The sequence below is a fragment of the Penaeus monodon genome, chromosome 6 (assembly GCF_015228065.2).
Source record: "Penaeus monodon isolate SGIC_2016 chromosome 6, NSTDA_Pmon_1, whole genome shotgun sequence".
Lineage (NCBI taxonomy): Eukaryota > Metazoa > Arthropoda > Malacostraca > Decapoda > Penaeidae > Penaeus > Penaeus monodon.
In genome coordinates this window covers 36,606,686-36,620,559 of record NC_051391.1, presented here as the reverse complement: position 1 = coordinate 36,620,559, position 13,874 = coordinate 36,606,686, and the positions used below count along the sequence as shown (strand labels likewise).

At 35.6% G+C, this 13,874-nt stretch overlaps 1 protein-coding gene across 1 annotated transcript; it reads left to right on the top strand.

Annotated features, from left to right (window-relative positions):
* The first annotated feature begins 1,854 nt into the window (after nt 1-1,854).
* Nucleotides 1,855-6,485, top strand: LOC119574415 (mucin-2-like). Its single transcript, XM_037921636.1, has 5 exons — nt 1,855-2,307; nt 2,516-2,671; nt 3,379-3,561; nt 3,677-3,928; nt 4,789-6,485. Exons 3-5 carry the CDS (start codon nt 3,405-3,407, stop codon nt 5,769-5,771), a joined length of 1,392 nt encoding a protein of 463 aa, XP_037777564.1. The 5' UTR covers nt 1,855-2,307; nt 2,516-2,671; nt 3,379-3,404; the 3' UTR covers nt 5,772-6,485.
* Nucleotides 6,486-13,874: the final 7,389 nt, after the last annotated feature.

Genomic DNA, 13,874 nt, shown 5'->3' with positions numbered 1-13,874 from the left:
GGGTCCTACAGATTTTCTTATCCTTAAAGATCCTAAAAGGGAACTGGTCCAAAATCTCCTAAGTCGTAATATATACATGTCCATATGTACGCACATATGTGAATGTGTGGAAGTGAGCGCTATTAGCAGAGGCCCTGTCAAACTAGAACTTTTTCGCTTCCGCATGAATTCGAGGCTTTCTGAATGCGTCCCTTGAGCACCCCCAGGCGATGACTGTTGTCGTTTGACTAAAGGCCCACCTTTTACGTCTTGATTTTGTGCTATGTAGGGCTCATACTTTCTATCTTTAACGTAATAATTGTCTGAATGGTACAGCATGATACTTAATTTAGTTTATTTGGATGCTTTTGATACAATACAATACCAGTTCCTTTGAATGTGATATTTAAAGAATATTTATTATCCGGGCTTGGCGCTGATGGTGGCTGGACACCCAAGTTGGCTTGGTACAATCAAAAATCAATACACAAGGGAAACAACACGCCGGTGATCAATTGAATCAGATTGCCGTCGTAAGTCTTATCGAGTTAACCATATACCGCCATAGGCTATATATATATGTAAATACAATAAAATTTTATGTAAACATATACATACATACTATTTATATTATTTGTCATTATTTATAATAAATAATTCTTTAAATATATAATTTAAAATAATTAATATTATCAGTGCATATTATACGGGAAACCCAACTCCTGAGCACAAAAAAAAAAAAGCAAAACAAAAAGAAAAAGGAAAAGTCTGCAAGACTAGATACTCAGGAATGAAGTATGCAAGTAAATGATATAAACGAAGTACTTTATAAATATATCATACCTATGTGTAAAATTTATTATATCATCATGTATGTATTCGTATTTATCAGAAATATAATTCTATATAAAGAATCAACAAAGTAAAAGGCACAAACCAGAAGCAAGAAAAACACGAAGCTGAAACCAGACAAACATTTAGCATAAGGCAGCAAATCACGAAGTCACTGCAAACCCGTAAGGCTGGTAAAGCCCAGCAACCAAGTTGCAATCCAAGGTGAGCAAGAAACGGAACAGTTCCTGCAAGGGCAGCCGTTGTGAGTGATTTGGACTGGACCCAGGTCCAACTGCATATGATGCAAATAGGCGCAAAAGGTGTGAGTCATTCTTATAAGCGTCAACAATAAAAGCACTTGTCTTGCGATTCACTTGGTTACCACGGAGCTGGGGGGACAGAAGTTGGTACAAGGCCCGTGGGGCATGAGTCTGTACCTCTACGCCTCCTACTGCTCTGAAATCCTCCACAGTTTAGTCTAGAACCGTAAGGTACCCAGTTTCCATGGGTGACCATGGGGAGGCACTGCAGATGTCTTGATGGAGAAGCTGTGAGCTGACAGGGGAAGCTTATGTAGAATCGCTCTCTTCTTCACGCTACTTGCCAGTGGTGGGAGTTATAAGTGAGACAGCATTGTTTTAAAAGATGATCGAAATGGGTTATCGTGATTTTTATATAGAACAAAAAAGGGGTGAGAGTCGATTAACAAGACATTAAGGGTTGAATAACTAGATTAGACTTGGTCACGGATGTTCAAAAACTGGATGACCGGAAACTAAAGGGTCACAATTTTCATCACATTCTCCACCACGTCCCTCTGCATTTTTCCTTCTTGTTACATCCCCTTCACTTCACTTTGCTATTATTCGTACTAGTCCAGTTTGAACTCTGATTCTGAAACAAAAGTATGAGCCACATAACGATGTCTCACCCTATCCATTCTTTGTGAAGGATACTAATAATTTTCTACTAATGATTAGGCCCTCTTTTGTTAGCAGATTTTTGTCAATTTTTACATCTTAATCTTGTGGTTGGGGGATCTATACTACTAGATTGTTTTTACTGATAAATCGAGTAAAGGCGCATAAATGTAACATATCACATAATTTTATTTTCTGCAATACATGGTGCTCATGTGATTACTTGAATCCAACTTGTCTGTGTACATGGGCATCATGTCTGTTCACTCATCTTAGTGAACCGCAATCTAAAAAATGGAAATAAATGGGAGGAAATCATAACAAGTTGAATATTTTCCTACTTTTCCAAAAAAAAAAAAAAATAAATAAAAAATAAAATAAAATAATAATAATAATAAAAATAAATAAATAAATACAGGGAAGAAAAACACCAAATCCACGAAGCACGCAAAACCCGAAGGCTGTAAAGCCAGCAACAGTTGCACCAAGGCTGGAGGAAAGTGTCGGAAGTCCTGCAAGGGGCAACCGTTGGAGGAGGACTGCCCAGGCAACTGCAAGTGTTGCAAGGCCAAAGGTGAGTCAAGAACACGGAAGACTTGTATAAATAAATCCACGTACGCCTATGTGTAGCTATTTTATTATATATCCAGTGTATGTATGTGCCGTATTTATCAGAAATATAAGTTCTATATAAGAGCAATCAACCAAAGTAAATGGAACGAAACGAGCCAGAAAGAAATTTCACAAACTGAACACTATTTTTACTTTAAAAAAAATTATAGATAAGAAAAGCACCAAATCCACGAAGCACGCAAAACCTGAAGGCTGCAAAGCCAGCAACAGTTGCACCAAGGCTGGAGGAAAGTGTCGGAAGTCCTGCAAGGGGCAGCCGTTGCAGGAGGACTGCCCAGGCAACTGCAAGTGTTGCAAGGCCAAAGGTGAGTCATGCTTAGAAGCTTCGACACACATACACGAAAGAACACAGATACATGTGAACGTAAATAAACTCATATTAATGATGGGGTGGGTTGGTTCCATTTTGTTTCAAAGGATTACTGTGTAAGGATTACGAGAAATATAAAATAAGCAATATAAATCTCCAGACTTATATTTCACATTTTTCTCAAAGGAAACCGTATGCTGACACGCACTAATAACTATTATTGATTTATCTGACTAATTATCACAATACACAATGCATGTCATCTTGCTAAAAAGGTTCAAGATATGGTATATAAAAGGATTTCTCACACACGTGATTCCCTCGTGAGCCTTGCATAAACCATTCTTTATGTCAAATTCATCAACAGCACACGTTAAAATTAAAAATCCAAATAAACATGTTCATTACTTTGTTCTCCCAAATTCTATAATTTCGTATTTCGGTCTCAGCCGAAATACGAACATTGCTATCTACATTCACTTCTCAAAGTAATTCTCTAATGACCGTGATAAATTGGAATACAGTACATCACCTTCATTTTTACCATTGCCAATATTACAATAATTGTAGATACCGCTTAAAAGCTATCTTTCAACAGCAACAACAACAACAACAAAAAATATAACTTGCTAATGTTGCTAATGCCCTTACTAGTGGAAAGGGCGAAACGTATTTTCTTATCGCTATTAGTTTTTGTTTCAGAAACACAGGTCAAACCGAAAACTGCCATGAACGATAACAAAATTCAAGAAAAGAGGAAGAGATGCAAGAACAGGAAGAAGAAATGCAGAAAACGTGGTGGAAAATGCGACGAAAATTGCAATCCAAATCGTGTGATAAAGATATTTTGCAAGAAATCGAAACCTTGTGTTTGCTGTGACAAAAGTAAGTATCACAAATATAATCAATTTGATCGATGTAATAGTCTTTATATATTATAACCGACATGTTGTATGCTTACTGTCTTGATGTATAACACGCACGTTCTTTGTCCCGCCAGATAAATGTTCCGCGAAAAATAAAAAGAAATGTGATAAATTCAAAGGCTCTTGCAAGAAGAAATGTGGCTCCAAGCAACGTGAGATTGACGGAGGATGCAAAGGTAAAAAATGTGTTTGTTGCGCCAAGAAATGCAGGGAAAAAGAGTCATGCAAAGAAGCAGGAGGAGAGTGCGTCACCTACAAGAGGAACTGCGAGCATGGAGTGATTGTAGGTGGTTGCAAAGGCAAGAAATGCGCCTGTTGCAAGCCAGGTGAGTTTTTTTCACATTTTCTACCAGATATAACTACTTTACACAAGTTCATTGAAAAGAGGGACAAAATATTCAAAATCCCTGGGTTTTTAAAAAAGGCAATACCCGATACACTTCGAGAATTGTCTATTGCGGAAAAAAGGTCTTTCACTCCGTAATTTTATCCATGAATGCTTGTTTGAAACATGTTTAGAGGTACCTCACGCACGTAGAACGATCTTTATACCGAGTAGGGGACAGTTAATAACAACGGCCGGGGCAGTGAGTGGAGGATGTACATTTAAGTAAATACTATATTTAGAACGTTTAACGTTTTAGTAATTTATGTAATTGGTAAAAAAAGAATAAAGAAAGAAAAAAGTGCTACTGAACCAAAAAAAATATATTAAAATGTGGGGGAACGATAAAATTGTAGGAAACAACGTTAGATATATGTGCCGAGAATGCCTTTAGATGAAATCGCTAAGGATAATAATCTTTGTTAAAGCAAGACAAATTGTAGGACAATTTTAGAGCCAGAGACTGTTTATAGGACAGTCTTGCAAACCGTACAAGAAAATGCTATGACCTTTTGTGCATATCGATGCAGGCCTTTTGCTATTCATAGTTCCCTCCACTCTCATCTTTGTAAATGTATTTCACAAGCCCGCTGCTAATGATGATACTAATGACTCGTTATAGATCAATGATAGCAATATTTGCATATGGAGAGAGTAATAATAGCATTAACAAAAAAAATCAAAACAAAAAATAACACTGAGAAAACCAGGAACACCTCAGCAACACACATCATAGCTGCAATATCAATAATTGGGATAATAGTTTTATAAATACCAGATAATGACCATTACACTTCACAGCTCCAACACCTGCACCATCAACAACGGCTCCGTCACCTGCATCGCCAACAGTAGTTCCAACACCTACAGCGGCTCCAACAACTGTTCCTCCAACACCTGCGCCGCAAACAGAGGCTCCAACGTCTGTCCCACCAACAGCAGCTCCAACACCTGCACCACCAACAGCAGCTCCAACACCTGCACCGCCAACAGCGGCTCCAACATCTGCACCGCCAACAGCAGCTCCAACATCTGCACCGCCAACACCTGCAACAACAACAGCGGCTCCAACACCGGCAACACCGGCTCCACCACCTACAACAACAATAGCAGCTCCAACATCTGCACCATCAACAGCGACTCCAACACCTGCAACGCCAACAGCGGTTCAAACACATGCACCATCAACAACGGCTCCAACCCCACCACCAACAAATGCTCCAACAACCGAAGTGCCGACAACAGGTGCTCCAACAACAGATGTCCCAACTACAAATGCTCCAACATCTGCACCATCAACAGCGGCTCCAACTTCTGCAACAACAGCTACACCAAGAAATGCACCAACCGATGGACCGACAACAGATGCTCCAACAACTACAACAGCGGTTGTCCCATTAACAGCTGCTCCAACAACAGATATATCAACAGCAGACGCATTGACAATGGATGCTCCAACAACAGATTCACCGACAACAGATGCTCCAACAGATGAACTGACAACGGATGCTCGAACAACTGATGCGCCGACAACAGATGCTCCAACAACTGATGCGCCGACAACAGATGCTCCAACAGATGAACTGACAACGGATGCTCCAACAACTGATGCGCCGACAACAGATGCTCCAACAGATGCACCTACAACAAATACCCCAACAAGTGTACTGACAACGGATGCGCTAACAACAGACGCCCCTACAACAGATGGACCTACAAGCGCTCCAACCGGGACCCCAGCCGATGCTTCAACGGGAACGTCAACCGGCGCTTCGACAGTATAGAAGTCTAAGCAACGCCCAACCTCCATTGGTTTCATTCTATTAATCTGCCTTTTTCAACATTTTGCTGAGAGCGGAAAATAATTAATTTGGCATTTTGGATTCGGTAAAATTGTAGCATGATCTTGTGGCTATCTTTCTTCCTTACCCTCAAAATTTGAAATCTCAGGTGGAGAGAAAGAAGGAAGGGAGGAGGCAATAAAATAGACAGCGAGGAACACGGGATCACGAAATATGTTTCGACATACAAGGTTATGAAAATATCAGTTACTTTTCATAATTCCACTCTAAATAAATACAATAATAACAATTAACAACTTAATATGCGACTATGATTTTGATTAGAAGCAAATCATGGGAGCTTTAAATAAATAAAAAGAACATGACAATCTGCGACTGCGATTTACGAATATACTATTTATGTACATACCACTTCGCTTCGCAAGGCTGTGGAGACTTTCCAGTGTATATTTCAGATTCAGACGGACCATTTTTTTATTTTTTTTACTTATTATATACATTGTCCTTAATTTGGAAGATGAATATGTTGCTTGAAGTTTTGCATCTTATCATATCCACCGCAAGTGAGCTCCATGTTCACATACGGCCTTTTTTTCTAGCATTTCCGAAACCCCTAACGCTTTGATACACAATTTCCCTTTATTGGAACCTGTTGAAACATCTTTTCGTTATGTTCGTATCAGTTTGTATAGCACTACCTTGATATAATGTCTTACACGCACTCGCACACACACGCGCGCACACACACACACACATAGTGAAAATATCTACATGTTCATTGCAGCCCTGCTGCGTTCTGGTAATGATCTGTAATGAAAAATATAATGTAGCATGCTTTTTGTTTACTGAATTACATTAAGGCGAAAAAGAAACTGTCACTCCATTAGTCCGATTCGCCGCTGCTAGATGGTGCAGCTACGAAAACCATTTAGAAAGGTATCAGCGAATTTGAAGAATTATATTTGATACAGCTACTCTACATATATTTTCAAAGCATGAAGCATTTTAAGGTTTCAAAAAATATGCAGATATAACTGATACTTGCTGTGTTGAAAGAAGGGGGATATGTCGCTTCACCTCCATATGTGTTGCTTTTTCGATAAACAAACACTTCCAGGAAATCGCATTTGAAAAATATCCCAGCACAATGTCAGTGATAACTAATACTACATGTTGTCACTTCTTTGAAGAAGAGGACAAAATGAAATGGCTTACGTAGTTTCCAAAAATAGATAGCGGTACACTTGTTGGCCTTTTATATACTCTTTGTTACAAACAACCTAGGATTTTTGCCTCATTCATAAAAATACTATTTCCTCTATGTTTACACCGAAGTGGCTGCCAGATGTACAAAAGTGGGACTCAGCACACACACACACACACACACACACACACACCACACACACACACACACACGCGCACACGCACGCACGCACGCACGCACGCACACACACACACACACACACACACACACACACACTTCAGCGGGATGAATATCTTCGAAATTATTCAGTACCGCTATGATTAAAAATCTAAATATAAAAGACATCAAAAGGACAGGCTGTGCATCTTGATTCATTGATATATTACAGCACAAAGACAAATAAATGTTTGTGAACTGTAGAACTTAAATTCATATGAGATTCAGAGTTTAAAAGCCTTTTCTATACCATCCCAAAACCCCTAATACTTTTATGCATTGTTTCATATTGTATCACGGTCGCTACAAAGCACACCATCATATAGTTTTGAAAAAAAAAAAAGTTAATTCATTTTACGTAAGAAATCAACAGTCAGTGTTTAACATGCTGGTATGATTTCTAAGTTACAAGCAAAATATTGTGGAAACTTCAAATAAAATGGAAAATTTACCTAACTACTATGAATCTTGTTTATACACACCACTCTTCACTTCGCAAGGTTGAATAAACTTTTAAATGTATTTCTCAGATTTAGCCAAAGCAAATTTTAAAAACTACTTATTGTTCATCATATGAAAAGTGGGAGTTGCATGAGTTTTTGAGTGAGCTTCGTGGTCGCAGACTCCTAATCTCAGACAAGATAATTTCAACAATCACAGGCATTTACTTATTGTTTGAATTATATCAGCCAATGAAGATACATCTTTTCTTTGATATTTTTGAGAATTTTGTATCAAGAAACATACGATGCGATTCGTATTTAATGAAATATAAACATCTGTCTGAGGCGCATGTGTAATACATTGAGGAGTATTGGGCTCTGACTGGCTGGCCGGAGTGTAAGACATTGTTTCAAGGTAGTGCTGTACAAACTAATACGAACATTACGAAAAGATGTTTCAACAGGTTCCAATAAAGGTGTTTCAACAGGTTCCAATAAAGGTGTTTCAACAGGTTCCAATAAAGATGTTTCAACAGGTTCCAATAAAGGAAAATTGTGTATCAAAGCGTTAGGGGTTTCGGAAATGCTAGAAAAAAAGGCCTTATATAAACATGGAGCTCACTTGTGGTGGATATGATAAGATGCAAAACTTCAAGCAACATATTCATCTTCCAAAATAAGGACAATGTATGTAATAATAATAATAATAAAAAAAAAAAAAAAAAAAAAAAAAAAAAAAAAAAAAAAAATATATATATATATATATATATATATATATATATATATATATATATAATGATAATAATAATATCAGTAATAACATTGATAATAATAATTATAATAATAATAATGATAATAATAATAATAGCAATAATAATAATAATAATAATAATAATAATAATGATTAAAGTAAGAGTAATAGGAAAAATAATAACACAATAATGATAATGGTAATGATAATGATTATAGAGATAATAGTAATGATAATAATAATAATGATGATGATGATAACATTGATAATGAAGATAACAATAATAATAATAATAATAATAATAATAATAACAAAACTAATGGCAATAATAATAATTATTATGATAACAAAAAATAGTGATGATTATTATAATAACAACAATGATGAAGTTATTATTAATACTAATATCAATAATAATATTAAAAGTAATAATAATAGAAATGATGATAATAAAGATGATAACAATTATTATAATACTGATAATGATGATGATAGCAATGATAATGAAGACAATAATAATAACATTAGTATTAATGACAGTAATGATGATGATGATGTTGATGATGATGATGATGATGATGATGATGATGATGATATAATAATAATGATAATAATGATAATAAATAATAATAATGTAATAAGAACAGTGATGACAATAATAATGATAATCATGATGATAATGATAATGATTATAATGATAACAGTAATGATAACTAATAATAGTAATGTTAATAATGATAATAATAATGATAATAATAATAATTATAGTAATGATAATAATGATAATAATGACAATGATAATAATAATAATAATAATAATGATAATAATAATAAAAAAGTGATAATAATGATCATAAGAATAATGATAATGTTAATAATAATGATAGAAACAATAATAATAATGATAAGATATAACTATCATTATTATGATGATATTGATGATGATGATGATATACAATGATAGTAACAATAAAAATAATAATAATAGTAATGATGATGACAATGTAATAATAATAATAAAAATAATAATAATAATAATTACAATAATAATAATAATTATCCTGGGTATGACAGTAAACTGCAACCGGTTATGGAGTTTCGACGTGGGATAATGAGGTTACCCTTTGCCATAATTACCTCCAAGTCACCCTTGAGCAAGGTGTAGTACCTGTCAGCTCCCCCCGAGGCCATGAAGTACCAGGTTGGCGTCAGGCGGAGGCTAGTCTGTCCCATGGGTAGGAAGGACTCTTTAGTCTTGGTTGACAGCTTTCCTAGAGATGGTGTCTCAATGAAAACACTGGTGGTTGTGCAACCTTAAATTCACTAATCCTCTTATGAGTGAAATGAGTTCTCAAAATTTGAAGATAACGGCGTGAAAGGCACTGGAACTCTATGTGAAGGTGTCTCGCCCGGCAGGTGTTCCCCGGTTCAGCAGCGAGGACCCGGTCGTTATCCTGCTACTGCTAGGAAGTGAATATTGTGGTGACAGAGTGCTATTTTAGATCGAAACTTCTTGATGAGAATGGTGTTCCAATAAAAGGATATAGGCAAAGGATGTACAAAGAATGGCAAGAACGAGGATTTTTTGTTTCGGAACAACGAGTGTGTGGTCAGGCGAGGGCAATTAGAAAAAATGGCTGGCTTACGGAATTAGAGTTAGAAATGATACAAAGAAGGGTTAACGGTAATGTAAACTATAACGAGGAAGAGAACAATATTACATCGGAAGACACCCAAAGTTTGAATGATGTGACTGAAACTGCAGAGTCTGAAAATAGAACTGAATTAAACATTTATGTTGAGGGAGCGTCAGAGGAAGAAATAGATATTGTGAATGAACTTAATAAAATATACAACTTGAAAGAGAACTGTGAAGGAATAATGCTTAAAAAAGTTGAATATAAGAAACTAAATATGACTGTAAGAGAAGTAAATAAAGTTTTGCCGTATTTTCAAACCTCAAATATATCTGAAACTAACAATCTCATTATTGCTGTTTCTGTTTGGGTTGCAAGACGGTTGGGGTTAAAAAGGCAGAGACAGACTGGGACAGCCCACCCTGAACCATGGTGGAAACGTAGAATAGAAAGAGACATCAAAGAACTACAAAGGAGTATTAATCTGATGACGAGGCATAAAAACGGAGAAGTGAAATCAAGAGAGAAGATTAAGAAACTGCATGAAAAATTCAGCATCCCTCGGAAAGGAATTGGAACTGTGATAGAAGAACTGAAACAGAGAGTCCTGGCAAAGAAAGCCAAAAATGATCGTTATACCGAAAGACTTCAGCAATACAGGCAAAACCGACTATTCAACTATGACCAGAAAAGATTGTATTCTGAACTTAATGGGAACAACCGGGTGGCAAATGAAATTCCAAATGCGGAAGAAAGTAGAGTGTTTTGGAATGGAATGGGGAGAGAGTAAAGAACATAATTACAATGCTGAGTGGCTCAAGACGCTAAAAGACAACTTTAGGTATTGGAATCAGGAAGGTTTGGTCATAACTGAAGAAAATGTCTTAAAGCCAAGTAGAAAGATACCAAATTGGAAAGCACCCGGAAAAGATGGAGTTCAGGGTTTCTGGGTAAAGAAACTGACAAGTTTGCATGAAATAATTGCCCATCAATTGAATGAGATTTTAAGAGGAAATGAACAACTGCCTGAGTGGTTAACTTATGGAAGAACTGTTTTGTGCCAGAAAGAGATAACCAAAGGTACTGCCGTAGAGAACTAACGACCAATTTCTTTTTTACCGATAATGTGGAAGCTCTTTACAGGTATTATGTCTGATTATCTCCATGACTTCTTAGAGGAAGAGAAACTATTGCCTGAGGAACAGAAGGGCTGTAGAAGAAAGACCAGAGGGACCAAGGATCAGCTGTTAATAGACAAGGCAGTACTCAAGGATTGCAAAAGGAGGCACACCAACCTTGCTATGGCATGGGTAGATTATCGAAAAGCTTATGATATGATCCCACATAGTTGGATTAGAAAATCCCTAAAATTGTTTGGAGCTGCTGATAATATTAAAAGGGTTTTGAGTAGCAGCATGAAGAACTGGAAATTGGAATTAACATCATCGGGAGTTTCTTTCGGCGAAGGTTAACATTAAAAGAGGAATCTTCCAGGGGGATAGTTAACAGCACTTCTTTTTGTTATATGCATGATATCTCTCACTATGGTGTTGAGGAAAGTAAATTTTCATTATGAGTTGGGTAATAAGGTTACAAAGTTAAATCATTTGTTATTCATGGATGATTTAAAGTTATTTGCAAAGTCTCATGACCAAATTTATTTTCTTGTAAAGACAGTACAAATATTTAGTAAGGATATCGGGATGGAGTTTGGGATTACCAACTGTGGAGCAGTCGTTTTGCAGCGAGGAAAAACTGTTAGAAGGACAGGTGTATTGCTGCCAGATGGGAAATTTATGAAAGCTATTGATGAAGAAGGCTATAAGTACCTTGGGATACTGGAAAGTGATAAGATTAAAGAAAATGAAATGAAACTTCAATTTGTAAAAGAGTACAAACGTAGAGTAAGGTTAATACTGAAGTCTAAACTAAATGGTAAAAACAAGATAAAAGCAATAAAACTTGGGCAGTTTCAGTTTTAAGGTATGGGGCTGGTATTTTGAAATGGAACGTAGAAGAAATTAAGGAATTAGATAGAAAGACCAGAAAATTACTTACTATGCATAAGGGTTTGCATCCAAAAATTGATGTAGATAGACTATATCTTAGTAGAAAAGATGGTGGAAGAGGATTGATGAGCTGCGAAGGTGTTATCTAAAGTGAAGAGAACAACCTGGGATGGTACCTCAAACATTCTAATGAGAGATTGTTGCAAGGTGTCCAAGATGTCGGTATTTTGGAATTTGAAAAAGTTGTAGTAAAGATGACTCTAAAAAATCGATGAGAGAAAAGAGAATGGAAGCCTGGATGGGGAAACAAATGTACAGTCAGTTTGTTAGTGATATACCTGTAACAACGGATAAAGACAAAACCTGGAGTTGGATGAGAAAGTCTGATCTGAAAATAACTACAGAAGCGTTGATATGCGCTGCTCAAGAGCAAGCTATCAGAACAAACTATATAAAGTATAACATTGATAAATCAGATGATTCCACGGCATGTAGATTATGTAAAGAAAGAGGAGAAACTGCGAGTCATATAAGTAGTGAGTGCAAGAAGGTGGCTCAGACGGATTATAAGAGGAGAGACGATAATGTCGCAAAAATGATTCATTGGAAACGTTGTGAAAAGTTTATGCTTGAAAGGTCTGATCAATGGTACGAACACAGCCCAGAAACAGTCTCGGAAAATACCACTCATAAGCTTCTTTGGGACATGAATATTCAATGTGAAAACACCATCGAAGCAAGAAGATTGTCATATGAAGGAAAGTCTGAAATATGAGTTGATCCCGGAGACAGAGAAATGGAAAAGAAAATTGAAATCAGGACATCAGAATCATTTGTCATTTGAAAGCGGTGAGAAGTCTGCAATAATTTATGATGTTGCAATCACGGATGACAAGACGAATAATGAAAAAGAGAAAGAAAAAATAAAAATATCGGACATCAGGAATCAAAGTTTGGAGTCTCATAAAAGATTCTGGGACCTGTTATTGTAAATCACTTCGAAGTTTAACACTTGGTTTACAAATCGAATAGAGTTAAACCAAATTTGCACAAAAAAAAGAAAAAAATATAGGACAGAGATAATAGAGAGTATAGATATATAAACAAACGAGAAATTGATATTAAAACATAAAGCTTCCGTTAAGTCTTAACAAGCATGATTAACTTCAATTTAATAGTAGTAATAATGATGAAATGATAATAATAATAATAATAATAATAATAATAATAATAATAATGATGATAAAACAAATAATAATGATAATGATAAAACGACAATAACAATGAAATAATGATAGTTGTAATAGTAATAATAATAATAATAATAATAATAATAATAATAACAAAAAAAAAAAGAAAAAAAACAACAACAATAATAATGAAAACACATAATAACATTGATAATAATAATGGTAATAATGATGAAGATAATAATGGTGATATTGATAATGTTAATTTTGATAACAGAAATGATAATGACAATGAAAAAAGCGATTACATTGATGATAGTAATTATAATGATGACAATATATCTAGAAGTAATAACGATAATGATGACAATAATGATAGTAACGTAAACAATAACTTACTTGAGAACACAGGGCCCATATATGGGTTTTAGGTGGTCCGCGAGAAGTGATTAAAATTAAAATTCATAATGTAAACATTATAAAAATTACATGCAAAGTTATGTTTATATTACTATTTCCGAGGAGGGGGGGGGGTTCATCGATTTCATCAGATTTTGAAATGGGTGACTCTAAGATTGTTAAGAACCACTGCTTTAGAACGACAAAAATTATCAACAAATAGCTTAGACCCGTAG

Bases quoted from the DNA above. Each gene is read 5' to 3' on its own strand.
- LOC119574415 (XM_037921636.1), top strand. From the start codon at position 3,405: ATGAACGATAACAAAATTCAAGAAAAGAGGAAGAGATGCAAGAACAGG. The intron at 3,562-3,676 runs GTAAGTATCACA...TTGTCCCGCCAG, and splicing joins TTGTGTTTGCTGTGACAAAA to ATAAATGTTCCGCGAAAAAT. The intron at 3,929-4,788 runs GTGAGTTTTTTT...TACACTTCACAG, and splicing joins ATGCGCCTGTTGCAAGCCAG to CTCCAACACCTGCACCATCA.